At 34.5% G+C, this 24,901-nt stretch overlaps 1 protein-coding gene across 1 annotated transcript in view; it reads left to right on the top strand.

Moving 5' to 3' along the window:
- LRRC2 (leucine rich repeat containing 2) overlaps nt 1-24,901 on the top strand; it is a 206,874-nt gene that overhangs the window by 14,817 nt on the left and 167,156 nt on the right. Inside the window, exon 2 of the mRNA XM_044661335.1 lies at nt 16,946-17,090. Within this exon, the coding sequence (XP_044517270.1) occupies nt 16,966-17,090 (125 nt within the window). The 5' untranslated portion in view covers nt 16,946-16,965. The remainder of the gene's footprint in view (nt 1-16,945; nt 17,091-24,901) is intronic.

The raw sequence follows: 24,901 nt of genomic DNA, 5'->3' as shown, positions 1-24,901 counted from the left end.
CCTTCTTTCCTGACTCTATTTGAAGATTTGAATAAAAACAACAGGTTGACCTTAACAAATTTTTGTAGCTGATGAATATGTTAGAAAAGGGATGGTGTCTGGAAGCCTGGCTAGCAAAACTCATTAAGAGTGAAATTGCAGAAGAGAAGCTATTTTTAGTATTTCTTATTCCTGTGGATCAGAGTTGTGGAGGATCATGAGTCTGAACAATTAAAGACAAAACAAAACTCAACATAGCAAAGCATTGCAAAAGAGTTATAGTAGAAACAATTCTTAGTTTTCCAAACTAAAAGATGTGCTTCACTGCCATTAAAAAAAAAACCAAATATGACTGATCCCTAGGATATATTTTTGACTATCTTTGATTTGTGTTTGCTATTCAGTATAACTTATAAAAAACAGATTTTACCTTTCTCTCATTTTTAGTGCACTACCACAATTGCTCTAAACCTTGGCGGTCTTCAGAGCTTTGCTATTTAAATACCTCAGAAACATGGCCAATTTGTTTTCTCAATTATGCCCTTCTTGGCTCAATCAGAGAGAAGTTGGTACCTCATAAAGGAAGGTGGCATAGATAACATCTTTAAAATTAGTTTAACAATTCATTATTACCTTGTGATTAAATTATCTGCCTTCAGTGACTACTTCAACCAAGCTGGGGTCAGGAATTACATCCTTTTTGTTCTCAATACTTTTACATTTGTAAAATGCTTTATATATATTAGCTGGTTTAAGCCTCAGAAGGACTCAATAAAATAGATTCTACAGAGGTATTTTTATCTTATTTTAGAGCTGGAGAAATGGAAACTCAGAGAAGCTAGTAGGTCTTTAGAGGTGAGATTTGAACCTAGATTTTTTTGACTGCAGGTCTAGTAATTTATCTCCTAAGGCAATTTACCTTATCTTTAGCTTGAAGGATCTAGAGGAAGAGACTCAGAGACATACCCAGGTTAGAGAAGTTCCTTTTTGGGAACCTTAGACTACAGAAACATGATTACTAAATTTCAGATACTCAATTGAGTCTTATCTAAGTCACTCAGATTTACAACCTTGGTGAAATCCCTAATTTTTCTCTCTCATTCCATAGATCCAGACACTTGTCAAATCTTAGCTTTCTATAAATCCACAGCATTTCTCAAATCTGTTTCCTTTTCTCTATTCATACAGCCACCTCTATAGATGTTCTCACTTGGAATTATTAAAATAGGTCTCTTATTTATCTCTGATTCATCTATCCCAACTCCAAATCCATCCTATACTGGCCCCAAAGTTATTTTCCTAAAGTTAAGGTTTGCCCATATCATTCCTATGACTTTAGGGATCAAATATAAATTCCTGTCTTGGGCATTTAAATAGCTTTTTGCAACCTAGTTGCAAACTATTTTTTCCAACTTAAAAAATATACATTTATTTATTTGTTATTTGTTACATTAAAGTGTCTAGGTATTTCTCTCCTCCTCTTCTCTCCTTGTACTAGAGAAGGCACTTTTTGACAAAAAAAAATGTGTATTTAAAACTATGTCTTGATTGTTTCTATCAGTTCTTTCCCTGGAGGTGGACACACAAAAGTTGTTATTCAAACAACATTTCTGTTGCTACATATAATGTACTCTTGGTTCTGCTCCTTTCATCATTCATAATTTCTTAAAGGTCTTCTCATTAAAATAAATTAACCTGCTTATCATTTCTCATGGTGCAGTAGCATTCCATCGCAATTATATGTCACAACTTCCTTAACCATTCCTCAGTTGATGGACATTCCCTCAATTTCCAGTTCTTTGCCACCTCAAAGAGAGCTGCTATAAATATTTTAGAACATATAGGTTCTCTTTCTTTTTTCCTGATCACCTTAGGAAACAACCTAATTGTGATTGTTTTGCTTGCATCAAAAGGTAAACATAGTTTTATAACTATTTGGGTATAATTTCAAATCTCTCTTCAAAAAGATTGGATCAGTTCACAGTTTCACTTTCAGTGTATTAGTGTCCCCATTTTCCCACATTCCTTCTGACATTTGTTATTTTGCCCTTTTATCGTTTTAGCCAATCTAATAGGTGTGAGATGATATTTCAGAGTTGTTTTGGTTTTCGTTTCTCTAACTGATAATGGTTTAGATCTTTTTTCATATTGCTATATTTAGCTTTGATTTCTTCATCCTCAAACTGATTGTTCATATCTTTTGATCATTTATCTTTTGGAGAAAGGCTGATACTTTTATAAATTTGACAAAATTCTTTATATATTAAACAGGAAACCTTATCATGTATTATTTTCCTCATATACCTATTTCCATAGTACATTGCTATGATGCAGCCTAATTGTCCCTCTTTATGTTCTCACACATATAATGCCATCTCCTGTCTTCATGCCTTTGTATAACCTGTACTTTGGTTCCTAAAATGCAGTCCTCCCTTACCATGTCCTCTTAGTATCCCTAATTTCCTTCAATGCTCAGCTTAATTGTTGCCTTCTAGATGAAACCTTTCCTGATGCCCTCAACTATTAATATCTCCCCATGGACAAAACTATATTCTGTATGCATATGTAAAGATTCAGTAGCCTTCGAGTATGAGTATGGGAGTGTCTCCCACTAAGACAATTCATCTCTGGAGTCACATGGACATGTCTTAGTCCTGGGTGGTCTTATTCCAAAGTAGGATGGTGGATTGTGATAATTTTACCCATCCTAGATCCCCAAGGAAAGTCTTTTAAAGCTCACTTATTTCTGGTGTCCTTTCAAATGTGATTAACAGAGTATTTCCTAGGAGAGTATTCTATGTTCAAAGAAGATCAATGCATAGGACCACTGTTTATTATCTCCCTCCAAAATATGCTTAAACACAAAATATTCAAAAGTACACAAGGATAAAGATTCAAAGTGTGATACAGTAGCACATAATTTCTATTATTCTATCCCAGCATCCTTAAAATATAAAGCATTTTTTTGGGACTGTGGAACAGGCATTTCACCTAATCTTGGCTCTACCAACTGTACAACTGTGCTATCCTAAGGATGACTATCTTCTCTGAGAAGTTGCTTCAAGGCTCACATTTTATTGGGTTACCATTACCCAGACACAGGAGCTTTCAAACTTTCATGAGATTACACTAAGGCTAGGACCATCCATCTCAAGATTGCTCTTTCATTACTTGTACTCAGAGAAAGAAATATAAGCCCAGAGAATTGAAGTATAATGTGAACCTTCCCCAGACAAGAACAATACTTGCTGCCAAGGTGTCATGTACTCACAGCAGCTTTTGCTTCCAAGGGGAAAGAAGACATCTTTTGCCATTCATGTTAAGTCTAGGAAAGAAGAAGTCCCAAAACACACATTCATAATAAAACACTTGAATGAGAGTAGAAGTTGTCTTCTCCTTTAAATTTTACTAAGTGGATAGCTCTTTCTGCTCAGGGATGGATCTGTTTTAATGTCAGTCCTATAGCCCCACCAAAGACCAGAAGCTTTATGTTGTACATGCCCTTTAGCATGGGGTCTTACTCATTGGAAAATGTAAAATCTCATGGTTAGTGCTACATATGATCAGTGGAGTGGGTTCTAGTCCAATCCACCTGCGACACCTATACAATTATTCTTCATTTCCCCTGGCTACATTTTAAGATCAGAAATTATTTTCAAGGTCAGAAATTGTTTAATTTTTGTCTTTCTATCCTCAGTGCCTAATAAAGCATCTAAAACATCTGCCTAGTGGCAAGTAAGTGGCACAATAGATAAAACACTGAGCCTAAAAAGAAGAATATATGACATCACTTATCACATGTATATATGTATGTAATTTGAGGTTTAGGCTTTAAAAGATTGCTCTATAGCAAAAATGAATAATATGGAGTCAAGTAATAACATTTGTACAACCCAGTGTAATTGCTTGTTGGCTCTGGGAGTGGGAAGGGAAGAGGCAAGAGAAAGAAAATGAATCATGGAATCATGGAAAAATATTTAAAAATAAAAATTAAACCCTCCCCCCCAAAAATACTGGGCTTAGAGTCAAGAAGGCATGAGTTCACATCTGGGGAAGTCATTTAATCTGTGTCTGCCTCAGTGTCCTTAAGTATAAAATCAGGATCATAATAGCATCTATATCCTAAGGATGTTGTGAAGACCAAATGAGAAATCATTTGTAAAACATTTAGCATAGTGCCTGGCACATAGTAGGCCCTTAATAAATACTTGTTCCCTTCCTTCTCTCTTCCTCTTTTTCATTTTCCTGGCCTAGAACAAAGATTCTGGTTGATTTATTTGTTGTCAAATAATACAAATAGTATTCAGGCACAAAGTCAGACTGTCTCATTAAATCTACCATCTCCTGAATAAAATATGGTATATTAATGTAATAGAATATTAGAATTCCATAAAAATGATAAATATGTATCATACATGGAAATATATGACTATCTATGTGAGGTGATGCAGAATGAAATCAGAAGAATATAAACTGTGCACATTGACGACAACTATATTAAAAAAGGAAAGAAAACTGCCTAAAATAGTAGAATTTGGGGGTAATCCTGGAAAAGGACATAGAACAAAAACATTTTCTTAATTTATTGATCGGTTCTTTATTTAGTTCTGCCTTGCTAAAAGTAAGATTTTGGTTCTTTGTATAAATTTGATTATTTTTGTTGTTGTCTATTACGATTATACATTTAAATAAAAAATAACTAGGTCTTTCTTTTCCATAAATCCCAGCCATGCTTGCATATCCCTTCCACAAGCAACTGAGGTATTGGTAGTGCGTGACACCTCTGAGAGTATCACAAGATCGCTTATTTGATAAAGATTGAACAAGCATTTTAGTAACAGATCTGACTTCATTTCTGATACACTGAATATTCTTAATCTTCCTAAGCATGCATTTTGGAGCCTAGATGTAATATGATAAACAGGTATTGCACACTTCCAATCTACAAATACTGTAGATGATGTGGATAGAAAAGGCATAGTCTGTTCTAGAGAAAGTTACTATTAGGTGAGATAAGAAGTCTTTGATCCTTTGATAAATCCCAGATTGTTTGACTATGAGTACTCATCCCTCCATTGCAAATTGTAAGCTATTTATGTTTTTTCAAATTTAATGATTTTTCTACATCATTATATAAATCTACCTATGGAGGGTTGAGTCACTGAACTCACACACACACACACACACACACACACACACACACATTTTTGATAGCAGTTAAGAACTTGAGAGGTCCATCCATTTTCCCTGTAACTATTCAGATCGATTATTTTTTGTTATCACCACACAGCTGACCTACCCCCTTTTCTGGTCCTACAAGTACTTGATCTTATCTTCTGTAACACTTCTCATTCTCAAATTGCTTTTGACAATAGGCTTGTGTACTTTTTACATCAAATGTTTTTACTTTGCCCTTTGGATCACCTGTAATCTTTATTCTTCGAGAACATGGGTATTCTATGAAATGAAATAATATCATTTGGAGAATAATATTAGGAGAGTAATATTTTTTTTGGAAACTAGAGGACAGGAAATTGTTGTTACTTTTATTTTTCAGTTGTTTCAGTTGTGTCTGATTCTTCTTGACTCCATTTGGGATTTTTCTGGGCAAAAAAACGAAATGGTTTGTCATTTTCTTCTCCAGCTCATTTTACAGATGACATCGGAGGCAAAGAAAGTTAATTGACTTGCCCAAGGTTGCATAGCTAGTAAGTATTTGATACTGGATTTCAACTCAGGAATATGAGTCATCCTGATTCCAGATCTGGTACTTTATCCACTGCTCCAGGGCATGGATTATAATTTGTTAAATGCTTGGTCAATTAGCTTGGTGCTAATCATTGTCCATTTATTTTGCTTGTCTGTGACAAATATTTTGATGGATTCAGTGAGTTACCCAATTCAACATCATGCCAAAATCTGTGTAGCTTTTTCTGGTAGATTGAGACAGTCAGGAGGCACATTGAATCAAGCACTGGACTTGAAAATGTGTAAATATAAATTGGAATGTTCCCTTAGACGCTTATCAGCTGTATGACCCTGAGAAATTTCTGTAACTTAAACCTCTCTCAGCCTCAGTTTCCTCATCTATAAAATAGATATAGTAACATATACCTCAGGGTTGTTATGAAGATCAAATGAGATACAAGTAAAGATCTTTGCAAACCATAGCACCATATAAATGCTAGTTACTATGATTAAATTGGTTGGAAATCTCTTCAAAGTGGTGGCGGATCTTGTGAGGAATCCCTATCATTTTCCAGAGCTTGATTAAAAATAGTAAAATACCAGCTACAAACTGAAACATTTAAAAATTTCATCATTAAGATGGAATATTTCTTATATTTAGACTTTCTGCAGCACATCTTCCATGATCGTGGTTAATACTCTTGGTGAGTTTATGTTTCTTTATTTTATGCCTTGATCGATGCTGATCCTCAAAGGATTCTCTGTAGTTGAATCATTCTGCTTTGTCTCTTTATTAGTGTTTCTGTTTATCTACTTGTGAACTATATTTTTACCTGGACTTTTGCCCTTGATCATTTGATCTTTCAGCCTTTCTTATATTCCCATTCACTTATCTTGGTTTCCTTACTCATATATTGCCATCTCCTCCCTTCTACTGCTGCACAGATTTCTGATGCAGGGCATTATATCCAGAGAACACTATGGAGAGAGATTGGCACTCAGCTATGTTTTTAGTTCCCTTTTTTTAAAAACATGTTTTTAGTTCCCCTTTTTTTCCTTTGTTACAGAGGGTCCTTTCTTTGGGCTACAATTCTTTTCTGCCTTCCTTATTCCCTGCAATTGTTCTTTCTTTTCTGTGGTTGGGCAGGATTAGTGCCAGCTGCCTATTGGGAGCAAATGGAGTGGAGTGGCGAGAGTTCAGGCTGAGTCATTGAAAGGATGAAGCGAGACCCTGAAGCACAAGTCTGCAAAACTGATTTGCATTCACTACTCCCTCTGATCAGGGTGAGGTGGTGAAGTGAGGATTTAAGGGTGGATCTCAAAGTATTAATGAAGGTTTTTTTGTTTGTTTGTTTTTTTTTTAAACCATGTGCTGTATTTCTGACATCTTGTGAAATCAGCTTTTAGGTATTTTATTTCTAGAACATTTACTTATTTATTTTATAAGTTTTAGGTTTGGTAGCATTTTTAACAAACAAATACTTGCTTTTTTTTTAAACAAACAAAAAAATCTTTCCAGTTGTGTAATCCTCTGTCTCTTTACCTCTCAATTTTGTGATTGCAAAGATCTAGTGTGTTGTAGAATCTTGCCTCAAAATGTTTGACTTTTCTGTTCTCATACTTAAAAAAATGATCAATTTCATTAAGATTTTATGGAGATGAGAAAATAAGCAGAAGTTGATGATGTCTTTTTAGTTACTTCTATAGATGACATATGATCTTTTCTATACTTTGGTATTTCTTTTTGAGATAGAAAATTGATCTCTATAAGTACTTTTTAAATTGTCACCTCCAGCACAGAGTTCTTCTGTTTGGATTTGACCAGGCCTGGCTGCATTTTTTGATTTCTCAAGTGGTAGCAGGACATGGTAGATAAAGTACTGGGCATGCATTCAGGTAAATCTGGATTCCAATATTTCCTCTGATACTTCATAGTTGTGTGACTTCTTGTTTTACTAGCTGTGAAAAGCATATGGTATCACAAAGACCCATTTTCCTAATCTGGAAGAATGGAGATGATATCTATCTACTATCTACTTCAGAGGGTTGTTATAAGGAATGTACCTTGCAAATTTTAAAAGGTTTTATAAATATGAGAGTCAGGCTTATCTTCTTATTTGTCATTGTCACTTTCTTACATAGCAAATAAGTTACTAGATTGGTAGTTTTACTCTCATTGATAAGACTGGATTGCTCTAGTAATGCTGGTAAATGTTCCATTTCATATCCATTTACTGTCCTTCATCCAATTTCATCTTAATGTTTCTTATGCCAAGCTTTCTGAAGAAATGTTATTCTCTGTGACTTTTCACTGTTTGGGGAAATGCTTCTAGTCTGTCTTCCTTCTCAATAATGTTTTTCAGATGATCTTGTAACTGAACTCGTGTTGACCTTGGCTGTCATCTCCCCTTTTATTAGGAGATCAAGTGCTTGCTGTCTGAGATGGTTTCCTGGGCCCTTTTGGTATTTTCTTTGTGTGGACTATTTTGATTTGTTTAAATTTTTTGAAAATAGTAGCCAAAATCATTGTCTTTACTTTTTATTCATTTATCATTTTTTTCAGAGTTAGTAGCTTGTGTAAATAGTTTTATTGGAAACTATTGTAACTTCATATAGTATCATTTTATCTTTAACCATTGTTATAATATGATGTGGATTTGACCTTTGTTTCAACCAGATGATTATTTGGTCCTACAGAGAGCTCAATCTGAAATAACTCCCAGTTCAGCAGAGTCCTTCACAGCTAACTTTATATTTCATTGCACATTACTGATTCTCTTCTTTATTTTTGTTTTTTCTTTATTTTGTTGCAGTGACAAAATTATACTTGTTTTCTAAGTTTACATGATTCATCTTGTTGTCTTCCCTTTTTCCCTTCCCACTCCCAGAGTTGACAAGCAATTTTACTGGGGTGTTATACATGTATTATCATTCAAAACCTGTTTTCACTTTTTTGTAAGAGAGTAATCTTTTAAAACACAAACCCAAAATCATACACCCCAACAAACAAATGATAAATCATATGTTTTCTTCTGCGTTTCTACTCCCACAGTTCTTTGTCTATATGTGATCATTTTTTCTCATAAGTCCCTCAGGATTGTCCTTGATCACTGCATTGCTGTTAATAGCAAAGTCTATTGCATTTGATTGTTGCATAATGTCTCAGTTACTGTGCATAATGTTCTCTTGGTTCTATTTATTTCACTCCACATCAATTCATGTAAGTCTTTCCAGTTCTTAAAGAGATCATCTGGTTCATCGTTCCTTATAACACAATAATATTCCATCACCATCGTATGCCACAATTTGTTCAGCCATTCCCTAATTGAGGGACATCCCCTCAATTTCAAATTTTTTGCCACCATAGAAAGCACAGCTATAAATATTTTTGTACAAACAGGCCCATCCCAATTTTTTAAATCTTTTTGGGATACAGACCTAGTAGTGGGATAGCTGGATCAAAAAGTATGCATTCTTTTAAATCCCTTTGGGCAGAATTTCAAATTGCCTTCCAGAATGGTTGGATCAATTCACAACTCTACCAGCAATGCATTAGTGCCTCAGTTTTGCCACATCCCCTCCAGCATTTATTATTTTCCTTTATTGTTATATTGACGAATCTGTGAGGTATAAGGTGTACTGATTCTCCTCTTGAGGAAAGCATTCATGATACATAGATGTAAGCCTTCCAAGTAACCTTTTGTTAATAATTCCTTTTGGTCTCTCATTCTTAATCATGTTTTTCTCCAACCTTTCTAGTGCCCTCTTTTGCAATTATATCACCAAATATTAGTGTATATATTCACTTGGTTTTGAAGTTCTTGTGAAATTTACAGAATTTCCATGTTTTCATCTGCTTCAACAATTGTTGATGTATAAATTATAATTATCTCTATGGTGGTTGTCTTGCTTATATTAATCATAGGGAACCCAAAGTGAGATGACTAAAAATCTTGCGAAATTATTTTTCTTTTTATCTTGGGCACATGATGAAACCAATGCTGTGCCTCCCTTTCTCCTGTCCTATTATGTGATTTTCTGAGGAGAAACTGTGACCTCTTCTTCCTTTATGTCTTCTGAGATCTTTTATAGATAAGAATATCTATATAGATATAATTCAATTTCTTCAAAGATATATTGTCTTTTTGGTGGACAAGGATTAAGATTAAGATTAAGAGTAACAATGGGCAAATGAATGCTTATAGTTGTTTTTGGCCTTTTATTTTTACACAAATGACATTTTCCAACATTTTTGGAAAACTGTTTACTTCCTCACACCCTCTGTCCCATTTTCTGATGCCATGAATGCTACTGTGGAAGCAAAAAAGATATACAAAGAAGAAATTATTTCTTTTTTACTTATGTAACTGGGAGGGATTAGTACTGGAAGCATATGCAAGGGTTTCTGCCTCCTCTCGATCCAAGTACTGGAAATGCATGGTGATATAGAATGGAAGGATCTAATTGTCCACTTTAGAGCATTCACAGGTGGTCTGTGACTGTTTCCTGTTTGCTTACTAAATGATGAAAAAATGCCTGTTAATTGGCTACAGAATTGGGCCTGGGCTGGGGGTTGGGGGAGGTGGTGGTAGTGTCATTCGGTCTTGGATCTCAGACCCAATAGGAAGTCTACGGCATTTCTTATCTCATTCATCTTCAAGGAAGAAGGCTTGATTTGACTGGTTAGTGTTTCTCATATGCACAAACCTGGAAATGGAGAGCCAAGTCCCTCCATTCCACTATCAAGTGCTTTCCAGAAGAAGTAGCACTAAACATCTATGAGGCCCCTTTTTCCTTCTCTTAGGATGATATACTCAATAGTCAGTCTCTCATTACACTTTTTAAGTGAATTCCCATAGTCAAAGAATTGATTACCTAATGGTCAACTCTCTAGTAAGAGATTCCCTATTAATATGTAACTTGTGTTTTAGAGTTTCTCACAATACAAGAAGGGTGTAACTTAATCTTTGGGGATTCACATTTATTTGATTTACTGACAAACTGAGGACTTCATCATTTTTTTCCAAATTCCCATATACATACTTACTCACAAATTTAAACAAATTAAAATATTTATTTTTAGATCAAAGAAAACAAGTATGGCTTACAACAAAGCTGTGAGAATATAGAAAGTAACGACATTACTTATAATCAACTCTAGAGCTGCTAAAAGTTTGAATTACTTGTCATTCTTTGAGCAGAGAGACCTTAAATTGCCTTTAGTGTGATTCCTTACCTTACTGCAATTCTAGCAGTCATGCCTATGATTTCTCTTCATTGGCCATTTCCTTCATTTTTTAAATTAAAATTTAATTTGTTTGTTTAGATAGATAAGCATTTGTTTTTCTCTCTCTTTCACTCTGCCCATTTTAAAAACAAAAACAAAACTCTTGTAACAAATATGCATAGGCAAGCAAAACAAATAACTCCATTGGCCATCTCTAAAATGAATGTCCAACATTCTGTGTTCATCAGTTCTTTGTCAGGAGGTGGGGAGCCTACTTTATTATCCGTCCTTTAGAATTGTGGTTGGTCATTGTGTTGATAAGGTTTTATGTCCTTCAATGTTGTTTGTCTTTCCAATATTGCTGTTATTAAATAAATTATTTCCTTGTTCTACTCACTTCATTTTATCAGTTCATATAAGTCATCCTAGAGGTTCCTCTGGAACTGTCTTTTTCATCATTTCTTAACATGTTAAAAGTCAAATTCCATAATCTCTTTAGATACTCCCCAACTGACATTACAAAAAAACAACCCTACAAATATTTTTGTACATGTGGGTATTTTGATCTCTTTGGGGTTGTCTTATCCGTGGATCAAAGGACACGGATGGTTTGCCGAGTTTAGGTCCACAGTTCCAAATTGTCTGTAGTTTACTTTAATTCTACTTTGTGTACATTCTGTACTTAGTTTTCTTTGTAAATGTTTCCTGTGAATGGAATTTAAATTCCATGAGGGCAAGAATTCTTTAGATTTTGACCTTTTGGTCCTTAGTACTTATAGTACCTGGAACATAGTAGGTGCTTAACAAATGTTTGGTGAATGAATCCACTTTGTTCTAGAGGTCAGATGATGTTTCCATTCCCCATTTTATCATCCAAGAAATAGAGCTCCTCAGGCAAAACCTTCACTCATGGAACTGGCCCACAGTAGGTGGTGGAGGATAATATTCCTCATATCCTTTGTCTGAACTGGAGGTACTTTCTTTAGGTTCTAACATAGTATCGTTCCAGCACTGCCCTCTCCCATTACCTGTTTTGAAGTATTTTATCTTGCCACTCTTTCTGCTCTTCTTTAGCCCTCATAGAAGCTTACCTAATAATCAAGAACACCCTGACCATCCCATCTTTTTAACTAAATTCCACAGGTTTATCAAGGTGAATTTCAGACTGATGTTCTCTGTACATCTGGATGGTACAATTACTACCAAATCAGAACTACCTACATCTTATAGGCCCATACGATCCCTTCCTCATTCACATACATGTACACTTTTCCCTCAGTACCTCTTACTTAACTCTACAATCAATTGGTTAGGATTATTCAAATTATTTTCCCAATTATTGTTGCATCCAGGTGAAGTAGATAGAGATGGTATAAAGAAACTCAAGGACACTCCTGAGATTACCATGTTCAAAGACAAAAGGTTGACTGTCCTTGCTACATTTAGCTATCCTGATTCTGGGGGAGTAGGTACATAAATCCTCTGACTTAAAGACTTTTAAAGACTTCAAATAAGTAACAGAGTGAGGATTGGAAACTTTGATTCTAAATCCAACAACTTAAATTCTCCTCAAGTAATTCTAAATTATTCAAAATTCTTCTTCATATTAAATGATGCATCATAATAAGAATTGTGTAAAGGGGAGAAAAATTATATACATTATTATAATATGAAGTGGACTATGATAAATGCCATAACAGGTAAAGTTTTGTAGAAATTCAGAAGAATGGGAGATCATTTCTAGATAAGGACACTCAGAAAAATTTCATTGGGTAAGTGGGAAATGTAGTAGATATTAAAGGATATATAATCTTCTATTACATGAAATGTTGAACAGTAGAAGGAGGACAACATTAAAGATAAGAAATAATGTGAGAAGAAAGAAACCCATGGAAGTGGGAAAATGAGGGATCTGCTCTGGTTTTACCAAGTAGTCCAATTTTTGCCAGATTATAGTATCCATGTAGAGAAATAGTCATGTGTCAGACACTCTTCTAAAAACTAGGGACACAAAGATGTCACATGATAGTTGTTTGAGCTCCCTTATTAGACCATGAGCTCTTTGAGAGAAAGGATAGCCTTTTGTCTTTTTTTGTATCCCTAGCACTTAGCACAGTGCCTGGCAGAAAGTTGGAGCCTAATAAATGTTTATTGACAGACTGAAAGTCCCTGCTCTATTTATAAGTATATACAAGATGTGTAAAGGATCCAATTAAGGCTTCTCTTAGAAAATGGAATTTTAGCTGGGACTTGAAGTAAGCAAATGGAAAAAAAGAAATGGAGATGAGGAGAGAGAGTAGATCAGGCATTGGGAAAAACCTTTGAAAAAGTCCTGAGTCTGGAGAGGGAGTGTCTTCTTTGATATGCAGCAAGGAGGCCAATGTCACCAAATCACTAATGGGATGGAGGAGAGGAGAAAATTTTAAGAAGACTGGTTAGGAAGGAAGGGGCCAGAACAAGAAAGGCTTTGAAAGTCAAAGAATTTTTTATTTAATCCTGGAGTAGCCAGATCCTCATTGTGCATTATGTTCAAATATGTGCTCTAATAATATATTTAACAACTAAGAAGAGGACAGACTGGAACAGAATGAGGCATAAAATATGGAGATCAATCAGAAGGCTGTTGCAATAGTACTAATGTGAGGGGATGAAAGCATGAACTAGGGTAATGGTTGTGTCAGAGGAAAGAAGAGAATGAATACAAGAAATGTTTATAAAGGTAAAATCTACAGATTTTAGCAACAGATTAGATATGGCTGATGAGAGAGAGTGAAATGTTAAGTATGACACCTAGATTGGGAGTGTAGGTTTTTGGGAAGGTGTCTTTGACAATAATAGGGGAGTTGGTAAAGGAAGAGACCTAGGCAAAGATAATTAGTGCAATTTTGAATGTCAGATTTAAAACGTACATAAAATATACAGTTAAAGATATCTGATAGATAGTTGTAGATTCAAGTCTAGAGTTTGGAAGAGAGGTTAGGTTTGGACAAGTAGATCTGAGAATCATTAGCACAGAGATGATAATTAAAACTTTAGGAGCTGTTGAGATTGCCAAGAGAAATAATATAGAGGGAGAAGAGAAGAAGGCCCGGGTCACAACCCTGAGGCATACCCATGAAGACTGACCTCGTGAAGATAAGTACATCTTCAAGGCTCAGGGGACTAAAAGCTCAGAGAGTTGACATTATTCCTACATGCTCAAATATAAGTGGTCATCAGGAGCTCCAAGTGCACTTTCATGGTTGGCTAGCGGATCATGATTTAGACAATTTAGGCAAAGGTGTTTCACTCAGATGAAACAACTAAATGTATTCTTAGTGCTATTACTATTGAATAATCTGCTTTGGCTTAAGTAAATCTCTTTTTGCTAACTATTGAATGACTTATGAATGACTCTTTATTCCATTATTGAACCTAAGCTACCAAGAATCAGGCCTGAGTTAGAACAAGCCCAGAATAACCCAATCAGTGAGATTAGAGAAGTAGTTTGGGATAGTGGAGAAAGATGATTTGCTCTGGAATTGGAAGACCCAGATCTACATCCTTCATGTACCATTTACTGATTGTGTGTAACCTTCAGCAAGTCACTAAATATCTCTGGGTCTTGGTTTACTTGGCTATGTAATAAGGGGATTGAGCTAGACTGCCACTGAGATCCCTTTCAAGTTTCTAAACATATCATAGCTCAATGGAATTTCAATGGAAGTTCATAAGAACCATAGATTGTACAAAGGGATATCAGTTAGAAACATTTTGAAGATCCAGCTAAGAGTTAATGAAAGCTACAGTTAGGGTAATGATACTAGGAACAGTAAAGAGGGAATAGATGTAAGAAGCATTACAGAAGTAGTACTGACAGGATCAAGGGTACTTAATGAAATATATTAATATTAGAGGATCAAGAAGAGTAAGGATGGGGGGAATTCTGGGAAGATGGCAGCTTAGACAGAGCAAATCTTAAAACCTCTTCACCCTTACACACCAAGATAGAAAACAATGCACTTTGAGAAGAAAGTGGACCAAATCTAACAACGGGACAGAGTAGGGGGAACCCTACTGCTGGACAGCTAAAGAGGTATGCCAAGAAAAAGTCTTGAATTCTTGAAATGTCAGGTCTGAGGGTATAGAAGGGGAATCCCAGGATGCCTCCCCCATGTGCTGTACAGAGTCTCCAGTGGCCCCTGAACTCTCACCTTACGTAAACCTATGGGTTGCAGCCAAAGCAGTTCTAAGGGGAAAATTTATATCACTGAGTGCATATATTAACAAATTAGGGAGGGCAGAGATTAAGGAATTGCTAAGCACAATAGTACTCCATCACCAACATATACTACAATTTGTTCAGCCGTTCCCCAACTGAAGGGCACAATCCCAGCAGTGGTATGGCTGGATCAAAGGGCAGGCATTCTTTTATCACTTTTTGGGCATAGTTCCAAATTGCCATCCAGAATGGTTGGATCAAGTAAATTAGGTGAACACAGAATAGTATACTTGTCAGATCTCTGGGAAAGGAAAGATTTTAAAACCAAACAAGAGTTAGAGAAAATTATAAAATGTAAAATAAATAATTTTGATTATATTAAATCAAAAAGTTTTTGTACAAAGAAAAACAATGCACCGAAAATCAGAAGGGAAACAACAAACTGGGAAAAAATCTTTATAACAAAAAATTCTGACAGAGGTCTAATTACTCAAATATACAAGGAGATAAATCAATTGTATAAAAAATCAAGCCATTCCCCAATTAATAAATGGGCAAGGGACATGAATAGGCAATTTTCAGGTAAAGAAATCAAAAGTATCAATAAGCACATGAGAAAGTGTTCTAAATCTCTAATAATTAAAGAAATGCAAATCAAAACAACTCTGAGGTACCACCTCACACCTAGAAGATTGACTAAAATGATAGCAGGGGAGAGTAATGAATGTTGGAGGGGATGTGGCAAAATTGGGACCCAGGAAAATTCTGAGAGATTTATGGAATAAGAATGCTACCCACATTGAGAGGAAAAACTACAGAAGAAAAACAACTGCTTGAACACATGGGTTGATGCAGACATGATTGGGGATATAGACTCAAAATGACCACACTAATGCAACTATCAATAATATGTAAATAGGTCTTGATAGACTACACACCTTAAAACCAGCGGAAATGCACATTGGCTATGGAGGGGGGTTTGTAGGGGGTGAAGGGGAAAGTAAGAACATGAATCATGTAACCATGGAAAATTTTTCTAAAAAATAAAAAAAGGGGGGAAAAAAGAGTAAAGATGGCACCAAGGTTTCAAATCTAGGTAACTGAAAGAATGGCAGTATCCATAATAAAACAGAGATAAGGATGTTAGGAGATAAAACAAATTTTAAGAAAGAGAAGATAATGCATAACTAATAAAGGATTATTTTATATTCACAATATTATTTTACTGAGGAAGGAAAGTAAATGTGTTTTAGAAAGATTTTTAACAAGGCTTTCCTTCCCCTGCCCCTATTTTAGCTCCAGTTAACCAAAAATTTTAAATAATTAGAAAATTTCATTTCTTAAGTATTTTTGGTTAATTGAGATTTTATCGGCCTCTGAAATTATGTAACAATCCATATATTAATAATTCTCACCTATAAAATTATGAATTCTTTCTTTTTGGATTACTACTTTCATACTGGAGGATCATTATTAGTAAATTATAGTAAAAATTAGTAAAATTTATAATTATAAATAGGGGCATCTGGGGTCAAAGGTGGTCAGAAAAACAGGAGAACCTGGAAACGACTACAGTTTCTGATTATTACATATCAGCTATATGGTTCCGAGCAAATCACATTTACTATGTGTCTTATGCAATTTAATAGAACTTATCTAGTAAGCTATAGCTAAACTCCATTTGTATTGGTAGTGGATGGTCCCACACCAGAAATTCTTTAGGTTGATAAAATTTCAGATTCTGTGTGTATTACTGTAAGCAATTAACCTTAAATTATTATTACAGTTTTTAAAATTAAATTACTGTTTCCATTTTATTTTTATAAAAGCTAACTTAAATTTTTTTCCAGAGGAACTTCATATTATCAACATGGGGCATAAAGTGATCGTATTTGACATTTCTGTCATAAGAGGATTATGGGAAACACGTGTCAGGAAGCATCAAGAAAGGCAGAAGAAGGAAGCCCAAAGATTAGAACAAAGTGCTTTGGAAAAGTAAGTGTGCTTTTTGTAATTATATTTATTGCAGCCTGTTTACCCAATAGGGCTCAAAGGTAGGGCCCACAGGAGGTTACTGCATTTTAGCTGAGAATGCTGTTTTTCTGAGTTATCATACTGTCTTTTAATATGCCTGGTTGGAGCTTTAGAATGATCTGATTACCATGTTGCTCATTATGCTCTAATAAGTGTGAATATGCAGGTTGAATGTTAAAGCCAATTCCAATTTAGTTGAGGCACAAAAAAACCTGATAGTGATTCTAGATGGTTGAATGGCTTTCATTTTGCTTAAAAAAATCAAAAGTAAAACAAACCTCTTCTTTCTGGGTCTCAGTTTTCTTGTAACTTGATGACTTTGGACTCGACTATATAATCTTGAAGTTTTCATCTATCTTTACTATTCTGCACTTCATTGAGATCTGAGATTATTCCATACTGAATTGTTTTTGATATTTAACCTTTCTGACTCTGGGAAGTTTTAGGGAGCTTTACTCCTTTTGGCAACTGCAATAAGTGAATTATAGAGGTCATGTAAATAAATATTCATATGAATAATATCCGTGCAACCTTGGTGTACTAATAATGTCCCTTTCATGTTATGCCTATTTATAACCACTTAAAATATATCTATTCATTTGTTCTTTTAAAATATTTTCCCAGATTACATGTAGATACAATTTTCAATAATTGTTTTCTGACATTTTTTGATCCACGTTCTCTCCTACCTTCCTACTCCTCTTCATTAATTTTTAAGGATAGGAGCTGAAAGGGACCTTAGAGATCCAGGAATCCAACTCCTTATTTTACAGATGAAAAGACTGAGGTCAAATATGGTTAAATGGACTATCTAAAATCACACAGGCACTACATAATTGATTTGAGACTAAAAGTCAAGTATTCTAATGCCAAGTGAAATAGGTGACATATCAATCTTCTACCAAAGTGATTTTCCCAAAGTGTAATGACCATGTCATTCTCCTGTCCAATAAAGCTTAGTGCCTACTTCTTGACTCTAGATTAAATATGACTTCAAGTTTATCTCTTGTTCCAAAATGTTTATTTTGACATTTTGTAACATTATTATTAATGAAATATATGTACATATATAATTTTAAGTGGGTAAATATGCATGAATGGGACAGATGTTCAGTTTTTTAAACTGCTAGGCATGTGTGATTAAAAAAAATGGAAGCCATTTGCCCATAAATTCAGAACCAGGATCAATGGAAGGAAATTATAGAGGAATCAATAATAGACTATATCAGGAAACAATTCAACATAATTAGAGTTATTGAAAAGCTCAATGGGATGCCTTGGGAGGAGTTTGGTTCCCTTTCCTTTCTTTTACCTTCCCCTATCCCAAAACCTGGGCCAATTTGCTCTTGCTTAGGTAGCCCAGTAAAAAAAAAAGAATATGGGGAGAGACCCTCAGATGTGGATAGTGGTGATCCACTCAGGGATCCCCTGAATACCCAGTTGGGTATTCTAACCTCTAGTTAGTGAGAGTGAAACTGAATCACTTTTTCTCACTGGGCCAATTGTGTAAACACCTTAGAGATAATTGTTATAAAAACCAGTATCTCTTTTATTTTTAGAGGGAATACAAACTGAGGATCAGAACGAGGGTTTTGTAACTCTAAGGGATCTAGCTAATTTCCCACAATCCTCTACGTACCTCTCAAGAGGGAGCCTTCTGGTCTTCTGGCTAACTTAGCTCCCTGTTTCTATCTAGGTGTCCCCCAAAATGACTAAGCTGCCTATCTAAGACCCTCAGTAATTGGTTAGATTTATTTCCCAAAAGCTGTCTCCAAAAACCATTATGAATGAACTCCAATGGCTAAATTACTCCAGGGGGTCTGACCCTTGAGGAAAAACCTCAAAGCCAATCTGACAGGATTTTTAAGATAAAACCTTCTGAAAAGCACAGCAGATATGGTCAGAGGCTTTTCTAGATCTTTCCCAGTTAAATAGAATACATCCAAAGATGAATTAGGGTTATACTCCTTCTCTACAGTCAGGTGAGTAGATGAGATCCAATTTTCTTCCACCATTCCTGGAAAGGAAGCCCTTACCCTCCCACGGGAAGTCAAGTCACTCTAGCAGTTGTTACTTCCAAACTGTTCCTCCTCTGCCATCTGCCTGCTAAAATCCTTTTCCTTGAGTTCCTAATATGTGCCTTAAAGACAGTCTTCAACTTCTCTTTAATCTTATCCTATCTCTATCTTTTTCCCATTACACCAGTGAGTTTTCATTCTTGGAGGCTTAGTATATAGTTGACAGACAATTCAGAACCACAAACAGTTTTAGCCCTGATTCAGCTTTGAACTTGGAGCTCAAGCAATCCATTAGCTTTAGCCTCCCCAAGAAGCATAGTTAATAGACATGTGCCACATGCCTGATTTGCTGGAGGCTTTCAAATAAAAGCTGTGCAACCATTTGTGTATATGGTGCAGTGGGGATTCTTTTCATGGTATGAGTTAGACTATAGTCTGTGATAAATCTGAAAATCTACAACTCTGATATTCTCGTTGACATGCTAAGTGATTTCTTCCTCAGATAAAGCCCATCTACAGAGAGAGCTGAGAGGATAAAGGAGTCAGTCCTTTTTCTGCAGTCTCTGCCTCCTCAACTCCCAAACAGAGGCTGACCTTGGTTGGCCCTTCTGTGCCTCCATAAAATCAGCATATTAACTTTCTTCTTCTTCCCAAAGATATTTTGAGACTTCATAATTAATGTTTATAAAACATTAATGAGATTCCTGAATAAACTCACGGTTATTAGTATTATTTGAAGGCTAGCCCCTAGGTTGACAGCATCTGTTTGCAATATTAAGATTTGTGTATTATTTTTTATAAAGTCACGAAGGAACTCATGAATAGATGAACACAGAAAGAAATGTAACTCATTGACTTGGATTTGCTAAAACAAATCAAAACCTTCAGCTGGTGCTGTTACTAGCCTTGATTATGAAAGAAACATAATATTTCAATTTTTACTGTATGTTTTATGAATGCATTTACTTATCATATTTGTTGTGTGATATATATATATATATAAATATTTAAGAGTTGCAACTAGATATAAAGGGAAAAAAGATCCTTGTGTCAGCATTAAAACAAAGTATTTATGGGAGAACTTTTAAGTTAGAGAAATTGAAACATCATTATGCCTTGGCTAAAGATGAGTAATTTCTTCCCTTAATGAAAAGTGGGAGTTATTTATTTTCATTGAGAGCTATAAGTTGCTTACCTAGGAAGTGGAGTGTTTTTTGCATATTGAAGAGATTTAGTTAATACAATAAATGCTTATCACTGGTAGCTTCAATTCTATTGTAATGGGTTAGAAAATATTTAATTATCATACTGATGATGAAGTATAACATAAAGGGAATTTTATTTGATCTAAAAATTTCCAAAAGTAGAGAATGAATATTATTATTTCTATTAATTTTGAATTTCCTATAGACTTTCCTAGTTAGATCAGAGGATTATGGTTTAGATAAAAATATCAAACTAAGATCTACTTAAATGCCACATTGTGATTTGTTAAATTTCCTTTCATGAGATTTCTTATTCTCTTCTTCCATTTTTTTTGTGGGCTCTAAATCATTTTGGCATTCACTGGATCAGGCAGATATATGATGCAGAGTAGTAAATTCAATTAGTGTAATTTGTGTACCTTCATGAGAGAAATTAAAAGAGTATTGTTGAAAAAGGTTAAATATGTATTGAAACATGTAAGAATTTAATGTTTGTTATTGAAATATCAGAAAGCTTTTTCTAATATCATTACAAAACTATTGATTCTTAATCCATAGCAATCTAAGCAGATGTAAAAACTGATCATGAAATCTGGTTACAATGATCACGTATACTCTCTACTGCTCACAGAGACTCTTAATAGGAGAGTATTACAGATTGAAGTCCACAACCTTAGATTCTAGACTATAAATTCCATCTTGTGGGCACCCCTCTAAATCATATTTCTCTGGCTCATTTTCCTTAGATCCAAGATTTCCCCTAGAAGCCCCAGAATATGGCTCTAGATTTCTATAATAGTTCTTGTTTTATTTTCATGTCTTATTTTTATGCAGATATTTATGAAATAGTTCTTGGTTCTCAAGAAAGCATTCATGATAATGATAGATATTGGTTACAGAACACTCTCAAAAAATTAAACAAACCCCCAGACATATATAATAGTACAACCTAGGTCTTTTTCTCTCCCATATTCATCTTAAGTTCTTCCCTTTGCAGCTGTAGGTCTGATTGTTTAATTTTCTTCTCTAAATCTCCAAACTATTCAATAATTTCCTCCTTCCATGGAATGGCTAGGTGTTGCAGTGTATAGAGCACTAGATTTGGAATTATAAACACTCATCTTCATTAGCTTATATCTGGCCTCTGACACTTACTTGCTGTGTGACGCTGGGTGAGTCACTTAAGCCTAAATTTCCCCATCTTTAAAATGAACTGGAGAAGGAAAGGGAAAGTGACTCTATTATCTTTGCCAAAAAAAAAAAACCCAAAGTGGGGTAAAGAAGAGTTGGACATGATTGAAAAATGACTGACTATATGAGTTATCAAATTCTGCAGGAATTTGATATTCTCCAGATAATTCTCCCTTCTCAATCCTGGAAGGTGGGATTCAGAAATTCTTGATGCTCTTTACCAAACAATAAGAATATAGGGGATTGAGAATATCTGGCAGTCTTCAGAACTGGAGAGAGATGGTCCTCTATTTGGCATATTCATGCATGTGGGTCCCTTGCACATGTTCCTAGCAATGGTATCTCATTGATCAATTCCTCTGTTCCATATCTCTTCAATTCATACCACATAGACATTTTCTTCTACTATTTCCTCCTTCCCTTTTGTCTCAGTTGAAAATGGGCCCTGTTTGCAAAGGTCTACCATTTGAGATATATATCTATGTCTATAGATATATATCTCCTTTATCCAATCCCCTCTCATTTTTCCAACAGATTGTGCTTAGTCACCACTATCCCAATTCTTTTTCTAAATTTCAGTGTTTCCTTATCTACAGTATCCTTCCCTTATGTTTAGAAATTCACCTATTTATTTCTCTCCCATACTTAAAAAACTCATTCAATCTCCCTATCCCTAGCAGCTATCATCACATATCTTGTTTCCCTTTCTCAAATAAACACTTTGAGAAAGTTATCTATTTTAGATACCTTTATTTCATCCTCAACCTGATTCTCTGCAATCTGCCTTCTGACTTAATTATTCAATTAATTATTCAATCCAAAGATGACAACGATTTTTTTCACAAATATTTTTCAAGCATATTTTAAATGATATCTTTTGTTTTACATCACTCTAAATTTCCCATTTTATCCCTACTCCTCTTCCCTATCAGAGATTCATAACAATGACTATTTTAAAAAATAATAAAAAAGGAAAAAAATTGGCAAAACAATCAAGACATTAAAATAAATATTTGCAGTGCTCCACATCCACAGTCCTCACTCACAAGTCTGCAAAGTACTGGGCCAGTGTATTTTCCTATCTGTCTTCTTTGGGGCCATCTGGAAATGAAAAGTTTTCTAATAGATTTTAATACATTTGATTTTTTAATACTTAGATTATTAATGATTTGAACAATCACTGTTTACAGGAGCAATATTTTCATAGACCAGGTCTAGTTAAAAGAACATGCTATTCTTTGTAATTTTGCAACACACACTTTCAGTGTTATGGTGGATGTTATTTCTATTGACATTATTGTAATTATTGTGTATATGGTTCTTTTGGCTTTTCTTACTTCACTCTTTATGAGTTCATGAATGTCCATGCTTCTCTGTGTTTACCATATTCATCATCTTAAGGAGGACTAATTTTCCATTACATTCATGTACCACCATTTATTTAATTATGGAAAATTACATTGTTCCTATTTCTTTGCTACAAAAAATGTTGCTGAAATATTTTGAGGTAGGTGAGAATTTTCTAGTTATCAATGACTTCCTTAAACAATATGTCTACAAGTGGAATCTCTGGCTCAAAAAGAGATGGACATTTTAGTGACTTTATTTGCCTAATTCTAAATTGCTTTCTAAAATTATTTTTTCCAAAATTACCTCTCTACCAACAATATATAAAATGTCTATAGTCCCACAATTCCTCCAATACTGACTATTCTCCATTTTTGTCATGTCTGCCAATTTGCTAGGCATGAGGTTAAACTTCAGGGATATTTTGATTCACATTTCTTTTATTTGCTTGTTTATATACTTTGAACTCTTTTCTTTTAGGGAATGGCTTTTTCTCTCCCTCCTTCTTTGCTTCCCTCCTCTATTTCTCTTTGTCTCACTTTTGCTGAGTTGTTTTCCATCATGTCTAACTCGATGGGGCCTCTGCTGGGAATTACTTGACAAGGGTATGGGAGTGGTTTTGTCATTTCCTTCTCCAGCTCATTTTACAGATAAAGAAATTAAAGCAAACAAGGTTATGTGACTTGCCCAGAGTTACAAGCTTGTAAGTGTCTGGACCTAGATTAGATGACGCTTCCTGACTCTAGGCCCAGCACTCTACTCCCTGTATTAATACCAGCTGCCATCTTATCTCTCATATACATGTATAAGGATGTATGTGCATAAAATCTTGGATAACAAAGCTTTATGGAAGAAATTTGATGAAAAAATGGGATTTCCCCCCTCATTGACTGCTTTGTTTCTTATTCTAGATGAATTATTTGTATTTGCTCAAAAGTTTTTTAAGTTTCATGTAATAAAATGATCAATTTTATCTTTTGAAATGACCTCTGTGCCTTGTTTGATTAAGTATACATTTCTTACCCTTAGCTATGAAAGGTATATGATCTTTTTTATGATATGCTTAAGTCACATATCCATTTTAAATTTATCACAAAAACGGATGGTCTGTCTATTGTGCTAAAATGGTGGTCTAAGCTTAAGTTTTGTCAGATTTCTTTCCAGTTTTTCTTATGGCTTTTAACAATTAGGGAATTTTTTTCCCAAGTAATTTATGTTTTCAAGTTTATTGAAGATAGCATTACTTTTCATTATTTCTGATTCCCTTATCTTTAGTCTGTTCTATTGATCTACTTCTCTTTTAACTAATACCAAATACTATTGAATGTTGCTACTTTATAACATATTTTGAAGTTTGAAAATGTATTACCCTTTCAATTTTATCTCCCCATATTTCCTTAAATATTCTATATCTTTTGTTTCTATAAATGAATGTTGTTATTTTATGAAGTTCTATAGAAGGATTTCTTTGATAGTTTGATTGCTATAACAAAACTATAAATTAAAATTGGTTCTTTTATAAATTTTAATATATTGGCATGACTCAGCCACAAATACTATTCTTCTATATGTACAAGTTATTCCTTTGAAGAATATTTAGTGATTGAATCTATGAAAGTATTTTATGTGCTTTGATAGTGAATCCTATATATTTTATTTGCATTCATTTTATTTACATTTATGAATATTTCATTTAGTGGGCCATCACCACTGATTTTTGTTTTGCCAATGGATTTCCACTATTATGGAAGAGAAAGTGAGGCTGAGGACTTTGTGCAACTCTGCATTGCTTAAATTCAATTTGCTTGAGCAAGTCAAGATGTCACCTCATAATGTCACTAGTCTTCTTCAAAGAACAAGTATGAACAACAGCAACAACAATATATGCTTTAATGGATATAATTTCTTCCCTGAGGATTGCTTAAATATTATCTCAGAAATTTTTGTATATTGTTTTGTCATTATTTTCTTTAATATAATTATTGTTTTTATGATTTATTCTCTGAACAAC

This window comes from Gracilinanus agilis, chromosome 1, assembly GCF_016433145.1.
Source record: "Gracilinanus agilis isolate LMUSP501 chromosome 1, AgileGrace, whole genome shotgun sequence".
NCBI classification, from domain to species: Eukaryota; Metazoa; Chordata; class Mammalia; order Didelphimorphia; family Didelphidae; genus Gracilinanus; species Gracilinanus agilis.
Note: the sequence above shows the minus strand (reverse complement) of the source record. Positions and strands in the feature narration are given on the sequence as shown.